The sequence below is a fragment of the Labrus bergylta genome, chromosome 18 (genome assembly GCF_963930695.1).
Source record: "Labrus bergylta chromosome 18, fLabBer1.1, whole genome shotgun sequence".
Classification (NCBI taxonomy): Eukaryota; Metazoa; Chordata; class Actinopteri; order Labriformes; family Labridae; genus Labrus; species Labrus bergylta.
This window is the reverse complement of record NC_089212.1, coordinates 6,302,498-6,318,837: the sequence shown is the minus strand read 5'-3', so window position 1 is coordinate 6,318,837 and position 16,340 is coordinate 6,302,498. Positions and strand designations below refer to the sequence as shown.

At 41.2% G+C, this 16,340-nt stretch overlaps 1 protein-coding gene across 1 annotated transcript; it reads right to left on the bottom strand.

Annotated features, from left to right (window-relative positions):
* Nucleotides 1-2,418: 2,418 nt before the first annotated feature.
* On the bottom strand, nucleotides 2,419-14,884 carry osr1 (odd-skipped related transcription factor 1). The gene is made up of 3 exons (XM_020641249.3): nucleotides 14,533-14,884; nucleotides 5,774-6,481; nucleotides 2,419-3,142 (listed from the first exon to the last, which is right to left on the bottom strand). Exons 2-3 carry the CDS (start codon nucleotides 6,451-6,453, stop codon nucleotides 3,010-3,012), a joined length of 813 nt encoding a protein of 270 aa, XP_020496905.1. The 5' UTR covers nucleotides 6,454-6,481; nucleotides 14,533-14,884; the 3' UTR covers nucleotides 2,419-3,009.
* Between the last annotated feature and the right edge of the window lie 1,456 nt (nucleotides 14,885-16,340).

The following is a 16,340-nucleotide window of genomic DNA, read 5'->3' as shown; positions in this document are numbered from 1 at the left end:
ATATAAGTCATAACACGCCACAGATTTTCTTCGTAGCGTTTCTAGGCCGAAATGAATACTTCGCTCTTTCCATAAGGATTTCAAGGGAAAAGCTTGTACACACACTGCATCACTTTAAAAGCATTTCATTGCCCATTAGTTATATTTTGCAAGTTAGACAGCGTACGAGGGTTTGCGTGCAATTTTCTTCGTTCTTAAAATTGTGACTTTGCACAAACATCATTGTTTTTGAGTGCCAAAAGAATAAAAAAAGAAGACTCATATGTTGCTACATTGTGTTACTTTTAAGTACATATCATAAGTGGGGAAAGAAAGCGTTAAAAAAATATATTATTTGCCTGTGTGTGCCCACAAACATCATGCCACCCCCAGTTAAAAGCTTTATTACTCCCAAGGAAAACTCCAAAAGGCTCCAGATTCCTGCTCCAATATTTCAGTATAATAAGAGTCGGCCAAAAGAGCATCAAATATACTTGAAAACATAAAGTGCATGTTAACATTTAAAGTGGTGTGAGTGTGAAGAAGCATTGCCTAGAGAAAGGTATCAATATAGATAAGTTAAAGCTCCTGTGAGGAACTTCTGGGTCGTGTTGATAAAGTAGGATGCTTTTTCTCTTCTCCTGTGCGGATGTACGGAGTATCTCAAACCTGCAAGTAACAATCACACTTCGGCACTGACAAATTTCAAAACAGCTGTAACAGCCTGACCTAACAACACGCGACGCGAGCAAACTATTGGAGTGTCCTAAATGCCCGCGTGCTGTTTTTACCCCGATGTTTCTATCTTCGTCTCTGTTGCTCACAAAGATGGACGAGGAACAAGAAAGGAGGGGGCTCTCAGCTGAGCTTGTTAGCTTGTTGTACAGAGGTGAGATATCGGTGCATAAATAATATCCACATCAGATATTGAAATGTTGAGCTTTGACTTGTGTCAAGTACTCTGGAGAAAAACTTTTTTTCAGCTCACCTCAAGCCGTTTATTGACGAGCCCCTGAGTGTTGTGATTTGAGTCAACAGCTTTGACTTTTTTATTCAGTTCAGTTTGTTTCTTTAACAGCTTTAGGATCTTTAAGCTATCTAAAAAAAAGGCAGTGGCATCATTGATAGTAGAAGTAGAAGTGATATTTGAAGGTAGTCAAAAGTTATATTGCACCATATGTAATGAATTTATGATAGCATGTGATATTCAACACAATTGTACACGTTAATGAAGAATGAAGTGTGTTTGTTTGTTTATGTGTGTGTTGGGGGGGGGGGGGGGGGGGGGGTTGCATATTTTTGTGTATGTGTGTGATGGCATGTTTAGTGTGTCATGCAGGAAGAAGGCAGCTGGTCCAGGGGAAAGAAGAGAGCAGAGCGGATGGTCGGCCTGCTGCTCACCGTTTCTCTTGTAGCCAGGAACTCATCAGTCTGTCATCAGCTCCATGAGTAGCCATGGACACTAACACACACACACACACACACACACACACACACACACACATACACACACAAACACAGCTGGGCAGCTGAGATGGCAGGGGATGGTGTACGTGACATACTGCTTGTGTCAGAAGTGACTCTACTTCTGTTCTGTCTTATACCCTCATGCTGTATAGACCAAAACAAAGGGAGGGTGGGGCTATGATAGGTGGAGAAGGGCAGCAATGCAAAATAAAAACAATGCACACTGTTTGACACTGACAGCAAACTGAGGCAAATTCCTTTTGGTAAACGTAAATCCAGGTAAACAACTATTTGAGGGTTTTCTGGGAAATTCCTTCAGTAGGCTTCTTAAGATTGAAATAACTGGATGCTTACACCCAAAAGCAGTATATTGTCAAACATAGTTAAACATGTTATATTGTAAAAAATCATAGTGCTAGTATGCGCTGCACGGTGGTGCAACGGTGGCGCAAGGGGGGCGCTGTTTCAGCGAGGAGGTTCCTGGTTTGAATCACCGTCGGACAGGAGCCTCTCTGTGTGGAGTTTGCATGTTCTCACCCCCCCCCCCGAACAGAAAAAGCAGTATAGATAATGGATGGGTGGATAGTGCTAGTATTGTCCATGTTAGGATATTAGGGATGCTGATGTCTGAACTCAGATTGCAAAGTGAATTAATTGGATGTGTCCTCATGTCATTTGCTAAAAATTAAATCAGTGCCTCTTCTTCTGGGTGTGTAAAAGAAACATTTTGTTACAGCTCCTCTCTTGAATAAATCAAGACTAGATCATAAATATGATCTAGTCTGAGCAAATTTTCTGACTTTAGATAAGACATTTGGCTCGTTTGTGAACTGATCATCACTACTTTCCTCTTCATAAATAAGTCTGCTGTGCAATAAGTCACATGAAGCTATGAACTGAAGTCGTCTATAAAATTTCTCTCCACACACAGCAACGTTTCCCTCCCACAAATCAAGACACACAGCGGACCTGTTAAAGTAAAATATTTTATTTAGAAATGATTATTCATTTTGAAAATACGTTTAAGAAATCCAGTGATATATGTAAATAATCAATAATCAGGTTAAAGTGCAAAAATACATTTCTGATATAATGTATCTGTACAAAAATAACATTGGAATGTGATATTGAAAACGTGTCTATGTTAACATGGCTTTGATCATTCTCAGCTCTTGTATTAAAAACATTGCATAAGAGTCGTGTCCCTTTTTAAAAAAAAAAAAAGTCTTTGGATTAGAAGTTAAGTTTTCACTGAGCAGCCACACAGATTTTTTTTTTATAGCCTTTTTGTTCTTCAGGTCCATTTCACATTCCACACGTCCACTGGGTCCTGTGCCAAATCAGGCTTTTATAACTACGCACACACGTCTCCGCTAAGGCCGATTTCTGTGTTATTTCTTTAAGAGGCTGGCTGCTGAAACATTTCATCCTTGGAAAGTATTCCCATCGCTGCGGACGGCTCTGAGATGAAAAGTCTTTGGTTGTTCTTTCACTGTTGTTGTCTTTGGTCATGTGTTTTTTTTTTCCAGTGTCCCCCCCCCCCCTCCCTGCAGGCAGAGTGAATCACTTGATCTTGGCTGGCTTCAGTTCCTTGACCTGCATGTGTAATGTTTTGTGGACAGCCAGAGTCCTGGACTGACAGAAGCCCTTCCCACACTCCTGACATTTGAAGGGTTTTTCTTTGGAGTGGATGTACCTGCGGGGGGGGGGACACAAGCGAGCAGCTGGTTAGTATTCAGGAGGAATCATCAGAAGAGCATCATTATAGTCTGAATGGATAACGCATGTTGAGCTTTGTGACCCTTCCAACAAGTTATCAGAATAAACAACACAGCACATTTCTTAAAAACAAACCACATGAGTTCTGTCCACTTTAAGGCCAATGTTTGGTTTACATAATGAACAAACACTACAGTATAAATCCCAGAGATCTGTGGACTTAAGGACAAACCTGGGCTGTATTTGATCATCTAATGAATGATGGTTTTAGATTTGCTTCAGAGGATTGATTCATCAGGGTGAAAGTACCAAATCAAAGCATGTCCACCAGTCCTTACTAAGTTGTTTTACTGAACTTATGTATCGTCATATTGTGGTAAATGTATTTGAATGTATCCTCATACACTTCTATTGGTTTCATGTTATTGAATTTTATTCCTTGTTTACCCAAAAGTCCAACTAGGGACACAAGTTGGAAATCGGATAGCTATAAACTCTTTGTGCAACACATTAGCTTCATGCTTTTTATTGAAACTGATGTTGAATTAAACGACCACTGAGAGGCACCGATTGTTGATCTAAGTGTCCGACAACATTACAGAAAGCATCCCTTAAAAAAGGCCTTTTTATTAAAGAGCCAGATGTTTGTTTTAAACCACAAAGAGATGTCACATTGCTCTTCTTAAAGCAACCAAACTCCATTGACAGAAACAGTCATTTCTACCTTGCAGAATAAATGAGTTGCTGTATGTGGCACCAATATGGTTTTGGATCTGAAACCAGATCTGCTCTAGTCCGACTACAATCTAACCTCAGGGAGTGACAGGAGGCCGACTTTTCAGGATGTTTAATGTAGCCGGCTGTAGTCGATTTTGGGTGTAGCTGGCGGTGGTGACAAAGGACTTAAGCCCAAGACATTTCCATTGTTTTAAGTCCAAATATCAACTTGAGAAGCGAGAATGATTCAGTGTGAGCAGATAAATCGTGGGCTTTGGTCGACTGGTGTAAACTGTAGGCAACTAGTCTATCGATGACATTGGACAAAGTTGAATGATGTGACTTGGGTATAATCTTGTTTTGGGTCTGCTGCCTTTCTGTTTGTTTTAGTAATAAACCATATTAAACATGGATGTGGTCACAGTGACATCATTACCCATTGGTTACTGAAATTGTATTATGAAGCCAAATGATGGCAGTCTCCATGTTGGAGATACTGACGCCAACTAAATTAAAATAATCTAGAAACGGGCTAAAAGGACGGAGCTGAGTAGAATATCTTTACTTTACTGGCTACACTGAGTCCACCTGTCAGTCAAATCAGACAACGCCCAAAAGGTTATTTTGCACTTCTGCATTGGCTTCATTCTCGTGGGTTGCCGCTCGGGATTACTAAATCACAAAGCAGTAACAGATAGACAGTATAAGCTGTTTCCATTATGACAATGTTATTATGTTCATAAAAAAACAACACTATTAAGAACAACCAACTCTCAAGCAGCCCAGTCACACCCTGACGTTCACTGACTATTCAAAGCAGGTCATAGCATCTCTGGATAATGAAATCTTCCAAAGTAAACACATTTCCTGTCATTTAAATCTAGCAAATTAAATTATTGTTATTGGTCTAAATTATACCATGTACCACACCCTCGCTATAGGCTCTCTCTCCTCACATGAATCCAGGTGTATTAACCTGTTTCTGCACGTCGGGTTACTGCAGATACTGATGTAAAAGAACTGCAAAGACTAGGGTGTTATAAATCCATAATTGATCAATGAAAGGTCTTTGACAAGCTCAGTTTGCTGGTAATGAAATGCGTTATGTTGGTGTTCATTCACGGGAGATGTTCACTCACACTGTACTCAAGTAAACAGGACCTTAGCTTTTTTTTTTACTGAGTCTTTTTCCTACATATTTTGTGAGCAACTGCCTTAATTAATCCTGCCTAGACAACTGAACACTGGAGCTGGTGCTGCTCATGCTAGCCCTTCCTTCTCACATGCTTGACAGGATTATCAAAAACGTCATTGACACCAGGTAGAGTTATGGCAATAGGTTATGACCTATCGACCTTTTCCGACCTCTGCCCTTTGCTGCATGTCATCCCACACTCTCTCCTCCCAACATTACCTTCCTGTCCAGTAAAGGCAAAACTAGCCCCAAAAAACAAAGTGTCATCCCAACATGTACGTGGCAAAAGTATTAATTTAAGTCCCTGGGCGTCCACCTGACTGCATGGATAATTAGCAAAACCAACCGTTTTTTCAACAAGTGGCTCACTCCACATATTTAAGAAGTGAATCGGGATATTCTGGCACAACTTCACCAACCAGCATGGTGGTTAAAGAGGTCAAAATTCTCCAGCAGCACTTGCAGTATGAAGATCAATTATTTGTAATAAAATAGACCAACGCATTTCGGCTTGTGCCCTTCATCAGGGACCCTGAAATGTATGTCTTAACACAAAAAAAACAAGTCCAGAGTTTGCCTGTTTCCCCACCTTGCTGAGGTGCTTTTGCGACTGACAGCTTAAGTAACCGTTCATTCAATCAGAATATAAAGACATCCATTCTCTCTGTTGTTCTGTAGGACAGGTCTGGTTCTCACCTGTGGTCCCGGAGGTGGTCCTGTCGTCTGAAGGCCTTGTGGCAGATGTCACAGGTGTATGGCCTCTCGTCCGTGTGCGTCCTCTCGTGGATCAGCAGGTTGTAGGATTTGGTAAAATGGCGTCCGCAGAACTTGCAGACAAACTCTTTCTTTGTCTTGGAAGGCAGGCGACCTCGGCTGGACTTGCGCTCCGGAGAAGAGAGTTTGGTCACGTCCAGGAGGCATCCCAGGCCGGCGGAGCTCGGGTGGAGAGATGAAGCCTGAGCTGCAGCGGCGGCGGCGGCAGCACCAGTTATGCTCAGATCTTCCGCCTTCAGGTGATCCTCCTGGGTGGCTGCTGTGGCCAGGTTGGCAAAGTCAAAACGGGGCTTGTTCTTGGAGCTCAGCAGCAGCCCCGCTGAGTCTTGCCTGGGCTGCAGGAGGTGGGGGAACAGGGGGATGGAGGCCATGGAAGAGAACTGAGAAGGCAGCTTGGAGATGGTGCAGCGGGGGAGGCCGAGTGGAGGGTAGCCGAGGGTCCACTGGTGGAGGTGGATGGCGTGCAGGGCGCTGAAGCTGTAGATGCTGTGTAAGTTATCTGCTGGCAGCTGGAGACCCGTGGAGCTCTGCAGGAGGGAGTAGTTGGCCAGCTGTAGGGATGGGTGGAGGGGGACCGGTGCTGGCAGGGTCTTACTGCCCATGGCTGCTCTGAGATATCCAACAGGCGACCTAGTGGAGACAAAGAACACAAGCAGATGAAAATATGCCTATTTGAAACTCCAGATAACATCACTGGTGACCAAATATTTGTCTTAAAAAAATATTATTTTCCTTCTTTCTTCTTCAAATAAGAAGAGTTTTCAACTGAAGAATCTGAAAAGATGCTTTAACCCATTGCCTTTGCTCCGCGGTGCAGTCAAGAATATTTCTGTCACATTCCTCCTTGCAAACACTTTTAATCGATTTTTTTGGGGGATTAGAGAAATATAATAAAAATGATTCAGCTTTAGATGTCTTAGAGTGGTGTCGACTTCATCGGAGGTAAGGCTGTGTTTATGCTAACCTAATCATGTCCTGCCTCCAGGGCTGCAATTCACACACAGGTGTGAGGATAACATCTTCAATCTTTGAGAGGTTATTCCTGTGATCGTTGAACAATGAAGCCCAGAACATTAGTAGCTATAAGAGGAAACTATCGTCCTTTTACGAAACAAATTTAGTCGGACTTAAAATGGCTCAAGTTTGACTTCCTGTAGAAGATCCACCGTCCTTGTTTCACTCTGGTCACATTAGTGAATCCATTGCACCTCCATGTGTGTTTGCCAACTTCAAAACAAGAAATCGACTTTGTTGTTGGTTGGTTTTTTTGAAAGTGCAAATCGAACAGTCACAACAAGTACAACTTTTCTCCTCAAAAAGTATTGAATTATAAAATAGTTTACATTCATGAAATTTGAATGACTTGACCTCATTAAGATGCGAGGACTAGGGGCTCTAACCGTCACCTGAGTGATAAACCTAAAGCAGGGGCAGCCTTTGTTTGAAATGCATATTACTAATGTACCAGTTTCATACCCCCGACCCCCCCAGAACATTAGTGACTTGTCAAAACAACACAACAACACACAGACACACTTCTATCAGGAGCCACTACACATCCAGTCATGCTTGCTGATAGAGTTGTTTTGTATGTGTGGGGGTGTGTGTGTGGGTGTGTGAGTGTGTGTGTGTGTGTGTGTGTGGGGGGGGGTGTCATTATCAGATAATGAAGTCTGTGCATGTGAAAGAGAGAGAGCTCTCAAACTGTGGTTTGATCCTGCAGAGTTTGTTTTAGTAGGAGTTATTTTGCAGTCTGTTAATAATAGGGGCTTTAATTACAGCAGAGACAAGGATCAAGGTCCTCACAAGTGGACTAAGACACTGAGACAGCGTGTGTGTACGTGTGGTAAATGTGTCAGCGAAAGTGAACACAAAACAATTGGCAGCATTAACACACACACACACACACACACACACACACACACAGATGTGTCTGACTGTGTGTGTGTGTGTGGGTGTTTCCTGTTCCCAGAAACACGCCCGAGGCTGTTGAGGGCAGAGAGAGAGAATGACAGCATTGAGCCGCAGAAATACCTGTGAGCTGTTAAATCAGGTTTGATAAGCAGGAATAACAATAGACAATAATGTATCTTTGTCTGAGGCAGACGCTGATGGACAGGAGCCGCCGCTGCTCCAAGTCACAGGCCACGCCCCTCACCTGCTCAGCTCGCACAATAGATCTGTTTAATGCTCACGGCTGCTGCTGCTGCTGCTGTACAACGTCCTCTCACTCAGCTGAGTTTAACTTCAGAATATAAATATGTTCTACTCTTTAGTTCAATCACAAAAAGACCTTTTATGACATTAGTCCGAGTAAAACTGGACTTTTTAAAAGCATGTTAAGTTGAATTTCTCAAAGTGGGACTGACACACCTCGATAATCCAGCTGGGGGACTGTTAACTCTTGAATGTAAAATACACCTCAAATGGCGTGCTCCACAGGTACTTTGACCTGCAAGTCTAACAGCACAAATGTGAAGAAAAAAAATGCCAGGAAGAAAACATGTCAAGTGTAACTTTACAACTTTTAGGTTTTTCATGTTATCAGCATTTGACATACAGTTTGTTGCTTGTTAACTTGTCTGTCGATTGTTTGGTATGTAATGTAAAAGGTCAACCAGAAGAAAGGCCAACAGATACTAGCCTAAAGAGGGTATATCGCCACCTACTGCTGCGTAGTCTAACATACTTCTGTCAATGTAAAGTCCCCCCGCCCCCCCGCCCCCCCGCTTGTGGACAGGGACAGTTGTCCAAAGAAATGACCTAATGGAGTTTGCTGGTTGTAGTAAAAAACACATTTGTGGCATAAGTTCTAAACTTGAGTAATGTTTTGGGTGCATGCCTCAAGGGGTCACACCTTGCACCCCACCCCTCCTCTTTTCTTTTTTTAAACATATTTTTGGGGTGTAGATGACTAATAGGTGGCGAAAGACTTGGATTCGGGGTCCTGGTTTACCTCAGTCAGTAGAGCAAGCCCCGCCACAGAGGCAACAAAGATCCTCGACTCATTATCTGCAGGCTCCTCGCTGTATTTTTCTTTTTACAGGCAAAAGCCAAAAACATAATCTTTTATTAAAATTAGATAGCCTTACACATTTTATGAATTGGTGCTGTACAAATAATGATAGATTGATTGATTTATGGGGCAGTAAAAGTCTGAAAAGTCTGGGAGGTAGAGCTGATAGTTAAAGAATAAGATGCTTCTCACCAGAATCAGGTGTTACAAAGCGTTCTGAAGCGACCACACTCCATTAATAAAAACATCTGTTTAACGACGCAGAACTCAAAGATGCTCCATGTTCGAGAAATCTGATGGACACACTTTGAAAACTGTTTTGCATGTTGATCATGAAGACCTCAAAATACATGTCAGGTTTAAAACGAGCGGAGTCAGCAACTTCTGGATTTCCATTTAAACTACGTAGTTAGTAACTTTGAACTTCAAGAGAAATACACTCACATTAAAACTCTCATCCAAAACATGCTGCAGAATATGATTCAGAGTGACAGACTGAACTACTCAACAGTTTATAAAAACATTCAGATTGATGATCCAATGTGATTATTTGATATTTTTAAACACACATGGATCCATTCTGTTGCACCAGACGTGTTTTTAACCTTTCATTCTGTTTGATTTGGATTCTTTTGGTACATTTCTCGTTTTGGTATAAAGTAGTCACAGGCTCCTGTCACTGCTGTAGTCACTTATTACAGATGGAGAATATTTTCCCATCCCATTTTCTGGCACAACTTCACCAACTAACAAGATGCTTCAAGAGGTCAAAATGCAGAAATGCGTCGGTCTAATTTGTTAATAAAGTTGATCTTCAGACTACAAATGTTGATGGAGCTTTTTGACCTCGTCAGATGGAGAATAAAAAGATCATGTTTACAGTAAAAGTTATTTGATAAGGGGTGCTGGTAGTGTAGTGGTTAGTGCATGCACCCCAGGTATGGAAGCTGTAGTCCTTCAAGCGGGTAGCCTGGGTTCAAATCCGACCTGTGGCTTCTCTCCCGCATGTCATTCCTCTCTCTCTCTCTCTCCCTTAAATCTGAATCTATCTCCTGGCTTGTCTCTAATTAAAGGCAGAAAAAGCCCAAAAATAAATCTTTAAAAAAAAGTTTGGTGATAAAGTCATGAATGGTGCTTTTGCTGTTGTGCTCAAAACAGAGATGAAAAAGTAGGACATGCATGTTTCACAAATACTGTGAAATATATTGCAAATACATTAAATGTTCTTTCACTCACTTTTGACGTCATTAATTTCAACAGAACTGACATTTACTTTGAAATTGCACTGCTTGTCATTGCAGCTTAGTTCAACAGAAACATGTTAACATCCCTTCATAAATATTTGTCGTCATAAATTGATCTCATTTTTCATTCATGAAAGCGGCTTCGAAAGCCTTTAACTGAACATGTGTCAAGACGAGCATTTTTTACCAGTCACATAATTACTAAACATACTTCTGCTGGATTCAACATTTAGTTAATAAGTAGAAGATGCTGATTGTTCAACTTAAATCCCTTCACCATTTTACATCCCAGAGTTTGCAAAAATCCTGAATTGAGTTTTTCTTATGAGCAGAAGCAGAGTAATATTAAACAGCAGAACATTCACATAAACGACACCTTGTTTTGTTAGTTTGTTTTTCAACCTTTAAAGGACAACAGATTATTTTCACATATTGATAACATGTTCTCTGAAACATGAACCTCACATAGAAATAAACAAAAACTTTAAGAATAAAGCTGAACGACCACAATGGTGACCACAGATCACATTTCATAATCAGTAAAGTTACACTTTGAGAAAGATGCCGTCAAATAAGAAGAGAAATGTGGAATGCAGAGTGAGTCAGTGGAAAAACACGAGCAGGCGTTACAAGGTTCTACAAGGACATGTTCTGTGAATGCACTCTTTATGCTGGGGGGGAAACCCGGTATCTCCGAAACGGATCAGATTTATTTAAAGATTAAGAAAAATGTGTGGGATTATAAACGAATATATGAGAATAAGACACTGAATAACTTATCTAATTTAATCAGCACCTGCACAGATGAGAGAGCTGCTTAAACAAACAATTATTTATTAGAATAAACCGTCTAGGAGTTTTTGTTTTGATCGCTTTAGGGTATTAATCTTTATAAAAGCTTCATGTTATGTTGTCCTAAAAAAGATCAAGATTTAAATAAATGGCTTAAATAAAAACGTTAGAAATGGCCGTGGTGGCGAGGCCTCTCGTCCAGTGAACTCCGGTGAAGTGTTTGTAATGAGGAGCAGCGGAGCTCGAACAGCCCCCCGCAGCCTGTTCCTCTCTGATCATGACGCAGAAGTAATTGACTTTTACTTAGGAGGTCATTAGAGGAGATAAGTGCAGCGCTGCTGAGCCTCTGCTCACCTTTAACCCTTTGATGTCTGCATACCAGGGGCCCTCCACATCCGAGCAGCCGTGTGGCCCTGTGTGTTTGGGTCTAGGCTGTGAGATTCAGCGCCTCAGACAACCTCGACGTGGCCGTTGCGACGCCGCTGCTTCTCACCTCTGTGTAAACGTGATCAGGCTGGGTGCAGTACGCACTCCAGAGACTGATATCATGAATGGATATCATATTTCCCTTTTCTACAGAACTGAGCAAATAAACCGTCCAAACACAGGCTGAAAAAACATCCAGGAAAGAGTTCATGTCCACAGACCTTTTGAGGGTGTGTATTTTTTTTAATTTTTTTTTAAAGCAACCAACCAGGTCAAGTTTATGTTCTGCAATTTAAACTTACAGTGTGCAATTTGCATAATAATTCATCAACTTCTTGACACTATTTACTTAATTTTTTTATATTTTTTTATGCCAATTGAACAAAAACCTAAGTGGGAACTTGTCCATCACTCCGACTGTAACCTTTGTCAGTATACACAACTAGTAAAAGTGAAACTCAAGTAGTAAAACTCAAATCCTAATTGCTCCATGTGTTAGTGGTTATAACTTAAACTACTGTTTCACGGTTTGAAGCGGCCGTCTGGAATGTTTTTGACTCGTCGTGACCTCTTTAAAATCACACTTAATAGTTTTGTGATTCTTTCCCTCTCTCAGAGTTCGTCATCATTCTTCACAGTCAGAGAAAAAACTGAATATTTAGAGCGAGAATAAGAGACAAGACAGAAGAAGAAGAAAGTCATGGGCAGCAGTAACTTTGGGTGACCCCTCAGAATTATCTGCAGACCCCCTCCCCTGCTGGGTCATTTAACCCCCCCAGCTGTGAAGGCATGGTTTAAACTTTGTGTGAGAATCTTATCCTTCAAACCGGTAGATAAGAGCCTCAGATAAACATGTCAAAGTCATAAAACTTAGCAGCACATTAGGGACCAACATTCAGTGAAATGTATGAGGGCAGAGGGAAAGTTGTCCGTGATATAATTCTAGGTATGACCTGCATCGTCAGCGTCAGCTCTCAAAAATCTTCACATGTTCTGTTTTTGCATTTAAAAAAAAAAAACTTTAAATCAATGCTCCTGCAGTGCGGAGAACCAACCTCTCTACCTCTCTACCTCATCTTTATGCACTTCTTTACTCGTGCAGATGTTCACAGAATAGGAGAGTTGTGTCACACAAACCTGAAAAGTTTAATATCTACCGTCTTTACAGCTATAAGATCTGCTGCAGCAGGTCATTTAAGACCTCCACCGTGTGGCCAAGGTTCTCATTTTACACTGATGATCTTTAACAGCCTTCTTCAGAAAATGCATGCGACTTAATCTGCACAGTAATATTCCTCAGGTGGATTCATGTGAGATGATGCAAGGCCTACAGTTCTATATAATCTGCAGCTATGACACATGCATGCATAGAGACAGAGGCTGCATGTTTACATTAGAATATAACAGAAGTCATAAAAGTTTAAGCTGAACATCTCTGCACAGTGCACTGAGCACATGTCGATCTGTTTCCAATAAAACTCCACTTGTTTTTCTTTTTAGAACAATGTTTATTTTCCTACTCCAGATCGGAGGCCTGTTAAGTCTTTCATGTTGCAAGATGCAGATGCTCATAGCTAAGGTTTTTTTTTGTTGTTGTTGTTGTTTTTTTGTAGCTTGAAGCAGGTTGGAAAGTTCTTACTGCTTCCAAAAAAAGTTCATCTAAAAAAATAAATACAATATTTAAAAAAAGATTTAACACATGTTTACAAATGCTGGAAGTTTTTTTTTTCTAGAAGCTGCACTGTTAAATTAACCTCAGTTAACTTAGAAACATTTGTCACTATTTAGTTCAGACAATTTGATGAACTAAACAATTATCCTGAACGCGGACTTAACTTGCATATTATTCTACTTAATTACTTTTACTGCACTTTATGTAAGAGTTTATTTTCTGATTCTGCAGCACGTTGTTTTTCTATTTGAATCTTGTGATTATTTGCAGATAAAAACAAAGTGATCACACTTTAAATCAAACCACTCAGTGCATTATAGGTGTTCAAAGTTGCGTCAGAATTTGACTAGCGCAACACATTCCTTCACAATAAAAGCCCAAGCAGTTTTATGCACTTTGCGTATGTTTTGACTAAATAAAACAAGTGCAGGACTTCTGGCTGAGGAGCTAACGTGCAGGCTGATTTTACACCAGTGTACAATATTTGACACGCATAGATGTCATCTAAAACGGCACGAGACGCAATAATCCAGTTTTACAGATTTCGCAGAGCGTGTAATCTACCTCCACCATGTCAGGCCTCCCGGTTCAACCTTTCAGTGGTCGAGGTGCTGCTGACCCGTCTGACCTTCCTCCCAGCCTGGCCGCTCTTAACATGATGCATGATGTAAAGGGCCTAGACTTTATTAGATCCGGATCTTCAGCATCATTAATTAAACACGTAGACAATGAAGAGTGTCAGAGCTGTTAAGAGAGGAGGTGATCCTGCTCTTCTTCACACATGTCTGTGATGATGTTTATTCAGTCTGCACGCGCTCATTGTGCAGACGGTTTCTGCATAAATCTTTATTTAACTTTTTCTTTAAACGAGATTCATCAAAGAGGGCTGGAGAGCGTTTAACAGAGGAGGACCCAACAACGAAACAATCTAAAGGGGGTCAGAATTAAATCTAGATTTGACTGTATAACTTTTTCTTGTTATTTAAAATGAAATGAATTGTCACGTAATAATTAGCAACCCACCTAGTTTACATTTGGAGCGTTGTTCGAATCCAAATGGGAAATTACGCGCATTTTAAAAACGCCATCACCTCCATACCTGCAGATCTGCCGAGGAAGCACTTTTTGGAATCATTTTATGACACCATCTGTTTGCTAAAAAGTTCAATATCTCAACCAAAATCATCTCATTCCCTTCAAACTTATCAAATCTAATTGAATTTAAATTTTGTTCTCGCTAAATATGTCAATACCGATCATGTTGAAATGAGAATAACAATGCAGTTATATCTGCTACACCTGTTGCACAATGTCACAGCTACAACTCCTGCACAGTTGTTTTTTAAAAATGCTAAAATAATCAGATGCATGTAAACAGAACATTTGTATTTAAGTAGTAATGTTTTATGTCTTAAACTTCATAAAATCCGGACTCTCTAATAAAGTTTTGGTTCCTTCTCCGCTCGGATGTGCTGATCCATGCCGTTACATTTTCTCTTCCAAACATAAAGAAAACAAATTGGAGACTCACCAATAGGAAAAGTTTTCTTTTTTAATTCTCCGTGTCCAGTCGGGGTCCAGGCGGTGGTTCAGGGTGTTGGAGCCCCGCAGAGCAGTCTTGTTCCTCGCGCTGGATGAGTTAATGAGACTGCCGGAGCGGCAGCATGATCCTGCGGGGTTCCTCCGCGGTGAGAGCGCACAGAGAGGAGGCAGCGCACAAGCAGGCACGGCGGTGTGGAGGAGAAGTCGGTGCTCGTTGTGGTTGATGGTTGTGATGGTTTTGATGGGGGGTGATGGTGGTGGTGGTGGTGTATAGCGGTGGAGTTGGGACGCCTCTCTCTCGCTCTCTCTCTCTCTCTCTGCTCCACTATTGTGCGCTCTCCGCTGCCCGCTGCCTCTTTATTGCAGCGCAGAGTCCGACTCCTACAGGCGCGTCACTCACAGCCAGCCCACAGACACACAACCACACACAACACACACACAGCAGGACGCAGAACATCAGTGTCCTATATGATCCTGTAGTGTCAGACAGGAAACAGGCGCGTGAGCTGAGTGTTTTATGTGCGCAAACTTGACTCTGTGCATGAAGCTTCGGGAAATTAAACAGAAAAGTTTGACACGAAATTTACAAAGACGGAGAGACTGTTGTAGGAAGAGCTGTGACAACAGTTTTATTATGCCAGAAATAAAAAAATAAATCAGAAACAATACTATTTAAGGGAATCACTCCATTTCAGTGTCAGAGGCTCTGATGAATGATTTGTTTTTTCTGCCACCAGGGTCAAATATGAATAAGAAGTTATTTTCACAGGGTCACAATCTTTAACTGAATGCACTTATACAAACAAACCACATGGATGGCCATCTGAACTTTCTGAGTATTTCTTGATTAGGTGACAAAGTGACTGAGACACAGTGGAGACCTGGTTCCATGCACAATGTTAGGATACATGAGGTGATGACATCACATGTGCAAAAAGGGTTGGGTTAGGGTTAGGGTTAGTTTAAAAGTACACATATTGTTAAAAAATATTTCAATAAAAAATGGCCAAACAATTGGATTCATTGAAAGTGTTGCTCATACAATTCTGATAACAGTACTCATTGTTTAACACATAACTGAGCACAATCAGATGAAAACTCCATGGTCAGAGAGGAGTCTGCAAAAGTAAGATTCTGAGGACATTTTTTTAAAAGTCACAAAAGTTAAGATTAAGAGAGGAAGACCATCAGAGCAAAGATGCAGACAAATATAGAACTGAAAATGATGACTTCATTTTGATTGTAAGCCGAGCCGTTTTGCAAGTAAAGCAGAAAGTTGCAGTGCAGACCTGTGGGTCAACGAGTCATTCTGAGTCAGGGTGAATTTGATCACTTTTGGTGAAACAGTTCCTGTTGCCTGGATACCTGAAGAAGAAGACCTCTTCAAAATCTTTTGTAAACGTGGGCCCTAGATTATAGAACTTTTTTGTATCTTTGAGTGGTTTAGTGCGATCTTGCAGCCCTCCCTGTTGTCCACTTATTCTATAACATCTGATCAGGCTTTAATGTTGATTTTTTGCAGATTGGGGTAAACATGGAGTCTGTCAGAGGAGAGTTTGTGACTCTGCAGCTCTGCTCATTAAAACCTCTCTGCTCGTTCTGCATTAGGGCTGCATGCTTCATGCTCTGCTCTCCCTCCTGCTGTGGATGTAGTTTATATACTGCTGGTAAGAATGTCCAATGATTAAACGGGACTGTTTGGGAACAAGTTTGCACTGATAGTAGCAGCTCTTTGGCACTGCGCTGTAATTACATGTGTGAATAATGAACCCTGAAGGCCTCACAAATCAGTGCAGA

Bases quoted from the DNA above. Each gene is read 5' to 3' on its own strand.
- osr1 (XM_020641249.3), bottom strand. From the start codon at position 6,453: ATGGGCAGTAAGACCCTGCCAGCACCGGTCCCCCTCCACCCATCCCTA. The intron at 3,143-5,773 runs GTGAGAACCAGA...CCCCCCCCGCAG, and splicing joins GACCACCTCCGGGACCACAG to GTACATCCACTCCAAAGAAA.